Source organism: Anarrhichthys ocellatus, unplaced genomic scaffold (assembly GCF_004355925.1).
Source record: "Anarrhichthys ocellatus isolate YVR2014 unplaced genomic scaffold, GSC_Weel_1.0 scaffold51, whole genome shotgun sequence".
Classification (NCBI taxonomy): Eukaryota; Metazoa; Chordata; class Actinopteri; order Perciformes; family Anarhichadidae; genus Anarrhichthys; species Anarrhichthys ocellatus.
This window is the reverse complement of record NW_022280081.1, coordinates 1343364-1352356: the sequence shown is the minus strand read 5'-3', so window position 1 is coordinate 1352356 and position 8993 is coordinate 1343364. Positions and strand designations below refer to the sequence as shown.

At 42.4% G+C, this 8993-nt stretch overlaps 1 protein-coding gene across 1 annotated transcript in view; it reads right to left on the bottom strand.

Annotated features, from left to right (window-relative positions):
* Positions 1-8993, bottom strand: part of itgbl1 (integrin, beta-like 1) — a 53537-nt gene that overhangs the window by 14879 nt on the left and 29665 nt on the right. Inside the window, exon 8 of the mRNA XM_031870105.1 lies at positions 2603-2719. Coding sequence (XP_031725965.1) covers positions 2603-2719 — 117 coding nt within the window. The remainder of the gene's footprint in view (positions 1-2602; positions 2720-8993) is intronic.

Genomic DNA, 8993 nt, shown 5'->3' with positions numbered 1-8993 from the left:
GGGGGGGGGGCTCCTCTTTGTTGTTTGACAGAAATCTGTCTGTTTGTTTACTCTTTGAAAAGCTGTGCATGTGTCATGTTGTTTCGGTTTCATAGACTTAAAGGAAGTATGTATGTGTCCAGAAAATACAGAAATGCATGTCTGTATGCTCAAATTTAACACAGATAAGCAATTGTAAAAGAAAAGGCAGTCAAATGGAGGAATACATCCTGCAAATTACTATGGGAATTATATTTGGCCGAATGAACAACACATTTTGTCAGTTTTCCCCTCAGACAGTTGGTTTTACTCTTTTACAATACAACTATTCTCCAACCATGTTCTGCTTTACTTTAGGAGCACCGCGATCCTTAAATGCACCTTCATCTGCCTTTCCCTCTGTCTCTGTCTGACAGCAGCAGCAGCCGCAAAATATCAATTTCAATTGAGCCTCTAATGTTGTTAGCACAACCCATCCATTACAGTGGTTGTGCCTAAATGGCTCATATTAGGAGCCCAAACTTCCCCAAGACCTCAAACCAAAGCTTCAAAGGCTTGGAGCAATTTCTCTCAAACTCAAGCTCAAGGGTTTAGGGTGGGGGGGCTGGGGGGTTGTGCCTGTGGATATCAAAGAGAGCAGATAGGATCACACCGTATTGATCTTCAAATTCAGCGGCTGCTCCTGGCATGATTTCAAAGTGGGTGAGTGTATGTGTGCACACGCTGCACAAAATGTGTGTAGTTTCCTCTGCAATAATTAGGTGAGGGGTGTAAGTGCGTAACCAAGTCTGCGTCAGTAGATGTATATTCATAGTTTTGTTCTTAAAGAATGGAACTATAAGTACCATGTTACCCATGAGCCTCAGCAGCTATTGTCACAGTCAGAGCCATAGCAATCTTCGCCACTTCTGCATTTCTGCATTTTACTACTGACTATTTTTAATGTTTCAATCAATGTTCTTAATTGTTTTTAAATCTCCCTTTCTTTTGCCTTATGTTTTGATGTTTTTAATGGTTTTATGTGAAGCACTTTGAATTGCCTTGTTGTTGAAATGTGCTATACAAATAAACTTGCCTTGCCTTGTCTTGGAGCAAAACATTTCATATCCTTAATCTCGCATCCTTTTTTTCTGGGAGGCTTGGTTGTACGAGCATTAAGAAATGTAGCAGGGTCTGTGGTCCTTTTGGGGCCCCCGAAAAGAATTAATACAGTTGTCAACAATATGTCATAAGAGCAGTGCCTTACCGGGACAAAAAAAGGGAATGGTGACACACCAACTTACTGTAAGTCCTAAAACATGTCTCGCTAAAGCAAAGTGTTCCTTGGCTTAGATGAGAGGGGATCCAGGGGACAAGACAGTGATGGAAATACACAAGAGAATATCATACAGTTGGTGCTGTTACAGTTGTCGGGTGCAATGGAGGATGTTCCCCTGACAGCGACATGAATAAAGACCCCGAGGCATGGAGTGGCTGAATAAGTTTGCCATGCCAAATTATGCCAATAACTTCATATCATCTAAAAGAGAAGAGAAAGACACTTGTTGAATTACTTCTATTTTAGTTAATATCTGTAGAATATTTAAACTCCATATTCATTCAGATTAAGATATTATAAATCTTAAAGGTGCTCAATATCAAATGCTGAGCATATCTATTGCCTCCGCACAGCTCTCAACATGGCGACGGCTAAGCCGAAAGGCTTGCAGCTAACGGTGCTAACAGCGCTGGTGGTGGAGATGTACTAAATCCTGCCAATAAACACATAGATGTTTGCTCCAGCCGATTGTGGCTGGGCGGTTTGCAATATGGCGCCCAGTTGATAAACTCCAATAAAATGTTTCAGAAAACATTTGAGGTGAGAAAGAGGCAAGGCAGTAACACAATCTTGATTCATATTTCTCCAGCGCTGCCCAGTGTGACGGTTTGATCTGAGTTTCGCGAGCCTGTTTTCTTGCAAAGTGCGGATCTAATGTTTGAAAGCCTGGTGCGTCTGCATCAGACGCCGAGGGGGTGCTGACCAACCGTTGGTATTTGACGAGTTAGGAGTGAGACCAGGCTGGCAGTGCAGAGCGGTGGCCATGAGACAGCCAATGGGGCACACTCGCATGCAGAGAGGGAGAATTACTTAACTCTCTGCTCAGTATACACATTACTCCCCTATGTCTTTACATAGGAAATAGCTGTTTGATGCTATATTAATGCTCTGAATATCGCACAGTGAAACCTTTAAGCTCCACCTGCAGAGAAAGATCTGCACGTGACTCGTATGACGGGTTTAATCCGCTGGTGAATTCCTTTCTTACAGAACTGAAAATTCGAAGTACAAAAAAAAGAAATTGTGAATGCAACAAGTTCTGAAAAACATTCATACATGCCGTGGAGCGGGTCTTGCATGAGGTCCATTGCTTAGGCCTCCCACTTCTCTGCACAGTTTGAACAGCAATGTTGAAATGCAGGCTCGCCATCTGTTTATTGCCATGTTTCGTCAATTCCCTCTGTTATTCACACAACTTAAACAGCCCTTACTGGATACAAAGATGAAATGAATGTGTGTGTGTGTGTGTGTGTGTGTGTGTGTGTGTGTGTGTGTGTGTGCGTGTGTGTGTGCACTTGCTCTCACCGCCGCAGACCTCTCCACCAATGTCCTCGCACTGACGGTCGTCACACTCACAGTTTTTGCCGTGAACACGACTGTCCCCAGGTGGGTAGCAGGTACACTGTCCACACTGGCACTGACCTACAAAAACAGAGAGAATCTTCTCACATCTGAGCAGTGTTTCACAGCAGGGTTGTGTTTTTCAAGCAGCAGAATCATCTTTCTTTTCTTGAAGCATTTTTACTTTTTTATGTCACCTGTAATTTAGAGCAGTTATTCGCATTCTTGCTGAAGACGACTGATTTTAAACTAGACTTAATCTCCCCTCCGGCCGTGGGTGGAAATCTCATATGTAAATCACTCGCTCTGGTAAAAACACTCACACGGGCTACACACACACACACACACACACACACACACACACACACACACCTCGAGATGTTGCGATCAGCGAGTTGCCAGTGAAGAAGGCCACAGGGGAACTCACCGAGGTAGCATGCTTCGCTAGTGGTGAAGCTCATTAGGCAAACACCATCTATTCCGAAACCATCGTTGGAGTTGTGCAGCGTACTTGCTCGTTGATCACTTAATCACTTAACCAGGCTGCTCAGGGTTATGTTAATTATGGGGGGGGGGGGTATTGGAGGCCACATACAGATAATCGGGGGCTTTAAGGGACAATCATCTTCTGAAGTCATAATCCATCTTTGTTTTTTGTCAATGCTCACACCTTGTGTGACAGATTTTTGAATTACCATGAATTACATTACATTTTCATGACTTAATGCATAAAAAAAAGCATGAATTAATTCATGTAGTCTTTCATGAACAGGAATGTACCATAATGAGTATCTCATGCATGAGTTAATGCAGCAGCTAGTGTATCTCAATCATTAAGATTGCTGAGTTATTAATGATGTTCTTGTCTTTTCACAGTAGTCACAGTAGCGCATATGTATATTGTTGAATTTGAAGTGTTGTAATCGTGATTAACAAAGCATTCATTTTTCATGACTTTATCATGGTTCCGATCCTTCAAATAGACAGTCATTCTTAAATGATATATTTTGTTTCCTATGAATCTATCATTCTTGTCAGCTCTGAAATAAAGTCAGTCCTGTATATTCATTTCTATTTGCCAAAATTACAAATGCAAATGACATCATCATTTTGGACTCCATTTGAATAATCAATGCTAGTTCGGAAAGGAAAGGTGTGTGTATCACATTGGCTTAAAGCTCACAAACCATTCATGATAATCCATTCATAACATTTAAAAACTTGAATTGATGATTCAAAGCCAACAAAGTAACATTTTCACACAGAATGCAGGTGCACTGCTGTGACTGGTCAATTTTTTTGCCCTGTTAACTGCATACATATGCAACATATCATACAACGGTTCGTATGGTATCTTCTGAAAAGTCCCACGAAACAAAACAACACGTGTGTCAATTCCCGCTTGTTACATGCATAGTCTTTTTCAAATAAACGAAATAAACCGTCTTCACAGAAAACAACTCAGTTAGGTTTAGAAGAAGATAGTGACATCCTTAGTTAGGTTAGCAATGAATCTTGTTTGGGTTAAAATAACTACAGAAGTGACTTGACGAATAAATCAATAAATCAAATCTCGTTTAAATTGTGGAGCAAACAGTTGTCTGCTGGATGAAAGATCGCTGTGTGTTGGACACATGCATCTCCCCTTCCACCCTCCCGTACAACAATACTTTAATGGGATAACAACAAATTGCAGCGCTTTATTTTTCGTAAGTTTAGCTACGAATACCTGACACCAGCCTGACCAATGAAGAGGTTTGTGAAGTGCTACATGAACTGAGTCATGCTTTTTTAAAATCCATGTACCCTTATCATTTAGTGTTACCGTGCAAACTCATCGCTACAAATAATTTACTCACAGTCACAGCAATTTGTTTATGTAATGTAACTACAACAATACATTAGCAACAATGTTACTGAGAGGTGAAATGCAATAAACTTTAACCTCAGAATGCTGAGTGCATGTTTTATTACCATCTTCAGGATAATACTGCATAATTGAAGACATTACCATAAAATGTGCGTCGGTTGTCTGTGCTCTAATGAGAAACGAGTAACACACACAAACACAAACACACACACACACACACACACACACACAAACACACAAATTAAATTTTGTATATATACACATGATCTAATAAGAATTTATACCAATATAGTGGTAAGTAACAAACAATAAACACACACACACACACACACACACACACACACACAGTTGTACATCTTTTATATGTTCCCACTCACAAATTCTACAGACAAAAGACACCCCGAAGTGCTACAAACAGGTAAGCTGCCCCACCATGAAAAATAAGTGCACAAAGGCAATTTCCCAGTTCAGCGAAGACATATGGTTAAAACACAGCATACTGAGTGCCTCTGTTTCTCTTTTTGTCCTGTTGTTATTGAGCTGGGTACGTCACTGTTTAGTGCCACTAAATAACACCTGAAACATATCCATAATGTGCATGTGCCTGCCTTTTATCTTCTGATGACTCACTGAGTTGAATTAGGGGCAATAAATAGTGGCGAACATGAGTTCTGCGAAACAGCCGCTCGACTGGCAGCGTCATCCAATGTGTTGTCCGTGTCACATCACTGTCACTTTTTATGACCAGCAACCGCTCTTCCTGCTTCACATATAGCTTACCGCCATCTGCTCCGGGGACTTTGTTACCCTGGCAACCGGTGATGTCGCAACAGCCCTGCCTTATCGATTATCCCTGCGCTCGTCAAACCCTCTACTCCGGCGTGCGGGCGTGTTGGTGGGTGTTGGCGCTTAATTCGTCATCCTGTCTTAAGGTGAGGATCAACCATGTTGATAAAGTCACAAACCAAATACACTTCGGCTCTATTTTAATTTTAAAAAAGGGCACAGTTGTGTGCAGGTGAGGGTTTGGCAGACTTTTTTTTGCCAGTTTAGAGAGCAGCAGTGTAACACACACTGGAAAAGGGGAATAGTGCAGGATTGATGCATGTTAGATAGATGACTCAATCAGGTGGTGAGGGTAGGCTTGGATAATGGTCAGTCATGTCAGCTCCCCTCATTCCTTTCAAAAGCAGCCGACAGTTTCTCAGTGGGATTGGTGTTGGAGTCCGAGCAAGCTTCTCCCAAGATAAAACTGCTCGTGTCCCAATGAATCCCAAACCCCTCCCCAGACTTGTATCACTCCTATAAGGATGCCTTCTATTCTGCTTATGCATAAACCATAGACAGTATATAAGAAGTGAACATAGTCATGGTGTTGGGAACGTAAAGGAGCGTGTTTGGTTATCAGCAAATATGAAACTAAATTATCAACATCAATGGAGTTATTAATATCAATAAGTTAATTAGTAATTACTAATAAGAACGGGGCACCACCCTGCGGACAGGGACCAATAACCAAACTATAACCTAAGTCTCATAATTAGTGGTCACTCACGATATTAACAGTCTGAGTACTATTACACGTTTGGAGTGCGAGTGAAGGGTTAAGTTCGAGCACAGGCCACTACATCCAGTTGTTATTACACACCTATGCACAAGTAATCACAGACGACTGCTCTTTAAAATATAACAGAGTTTATTAAATCAAAATAATAAATGATCAAATCAAGTAATATCACAATCAACAAACGCTATCATACAATTATGTGTCTAATACCTAAACTCAAATTAATAAAGTGGGGTAAGGATATGTGTATCGATATATGTGTGTGTGTGTGTGTGTGTGTGTGTGTGTGTGTGTGGAAAGAAAAGGGGGTGGGGGGGCTACTCAGCAGTGATGGTGGGTAATCTCAATAGGGGCGTGTGAGCCTACAGACCAAGATGGCGGAGAGGTGGCTGCTATAACCACGTGGGACGGCGTACCATGTGGGTTGGGGTCAGAGATTACGTAATCACGAGTCTGAGAGGTTCACCCAAAATCAGTAGCTCTAACTACGTGTATGTGCGGGTTAGTAGAGGGAGAGAGAGAGAGAGAAAATCGAGCTCTGAGCGCGGTGCTCTGCACAGTAGTGAGGAAGTGAGGAACAGCACGCTTTTACAGTGATAGTTGCGGTTCTAGATCTCACTCGCAGAGCCGATTTAAAGAGGAGAGAATAAAACCAAAAACAAAATAAAAGAATCCCTAAAACAAACAGATCTTTGTCACTGCGGTGAAATGCGAGTTTGTCTCCCTATCACCCCGAAACTCGGTCGGCCAGACGAGAGTCGGCCACCGTAGTTTTAGTTTTTAAAGTGATAGAATCACAAGCTCCACATCCACTAGCAGCGACGGATCCAATGCGAACGGTTACAGCAGGAAATACACAATATAACGGGACTCCGTGGTCCGCGATGCTGGCGTAATAACACGTTATAACATGACAGTAACTTAACACAACAAGATACAGGAATAACAACGACATAAACGAATAGTCTAAATTAAGCTAATGCTAAGCTAAGCTAAGCTAGGCCCAGATACCAGTAACTCTTACTTTGAGAAGCTTCGTTCGGCACGGTCCTTTTCCCGTGGTGGGAATCATTCAGTCCTCGGGAGATGAGGGGTCCCGGTGGCGCGGCTATTGGAGCTAGCGCAGACTCAATCCCCTCGCTGCAGAGAGGGGTTTTCTTAACGTCGGAGGCGTGCAGGAGTCGCTCGTCTTTGGCCGGAAATCTTCGGCTCTTCAGGGGCTCAGTTGCCCTCTTTTGCCGGCAAGGTGTGCACTAAAGGGTGGGAGGACGGGTCGTAGAGATTATCCGTTCTCACACTACGGGATCCAAAACTCAAAATAAAACACAGTCTGTAGTTTTGACCAGCGAATGTGACATGTGACCTGATAGGATTTGATGAGGCCGCGGCTACTCGTGAATCTTCTTGTTGCCAGGACGAGGTCCGGAGGGAAGAGAGAGAATGGCGTTTCCTGCTCGCTTATAAACCAGGTCTCGAACCCAGTGGGGGGCCACTTCTTGGCCAATGAGGGGCCAGGATCAAGTTTTGGCTGTGCTGGGAGGTGTAGTCATTCATCTTGGAGTTTCCATCAGACGTTGTATGACAGGAAGGAGCATGGGTGCTTCTAGACTAGGGCCAGATCCCAACAATGGTATCATCACTTATTGGTTTTTGAAGCCTCAAGTTCGGCGATTTTGCCGACAGCATCTTGGATTAAGGCCGTCACCATGTTGCTTTTTTTGCATCCAATAAAAGAAAGTTACCATACTTGGAATGCGGAGGATTGACGTAGAGACACCGTATACATCTCTGGTAGTGGCAGCGACCTGTCAATCACAGTAAGCTCGTCCTAAAGCATACTCTGCTCTATGGTTTATTTGACTCTAAATGGACCATCATTTACTAAATGATCATCATGCTGTATTGAAGAAGACTTGAATCTAGAGATTGAGACCAAAAACTCATGTTTACAATGTTTACTGAGGGAATAAATGAAGAGAGAAGTAGAGTCATTTTCTCATAGACTTCTATACAACCAGAGGAGTCGCCCCCTGCTGGCCAGTAGAGATAATGCAAGTTTTAACACTTCTGCATTGAGGTTGCCGCCTGGTATAAACCTGAAGTCTCTGCAGAGATGCTTGCAGTTTGTGCTACTATGGAATTACAACCAGGTGCAACACAGTTTTTCATTTGTGTGTGTGTGTATGTGTGTGTGTTTGACTCTCTAAACTAGATTATCTGAGTGTTACTTTTTTCCCATTTTCAATAAAGTGGTCTTAACCCAGTGGAAATACAAGACCATTTTTTGTGCCAGTACCAACGTTGGGCTGCACTGGCTGATCTGCATAAACAGAACCACAGCTGTGACACTCCTCTCACTATAGAGCTGTGAAACTAACACACTGGCAAAAGTGCAAAAATGCAATTGTGTTTGCGCTCCTGCCATTTTTTGGACAAAAACAAAGTTATTTGACTGAACATAAAATATATATTTAGGCTACAGTGTAGGATCTAGATGTATCTAGAAAACTTAAAGGGACTAAGATTAAACGTGGATTTTGGAAATAACGACTTCACAAGATTTTCAACACCGTAGATTAGCGGTTTGAATCCACTCTGCCAGCCAAAGCCTGTCCTCTCTATTGAGTTAATTTAATTTCTAGTTCTGTTCAGCTGCAAGGAGTCCAGCATCACACCAAGTACAGTATAATGCATCCAGTCAAATGATGCTTTGAATGGTCGTGTGGTGAGAATAAAAGCATCCCATTAGCAACCAAAGGCAAGCAGCTATCAAACAGGTGTATTGTCAATACCATGATGCATTAGAAGTGTATAACAGTTGTTTAACACATACAGTGCACACTATAAGTAGGCTGCAGTGATCAAACCATTAGGATGCACAGGTGAGCAATACTCGCATCATCAACTGCTACAGACCA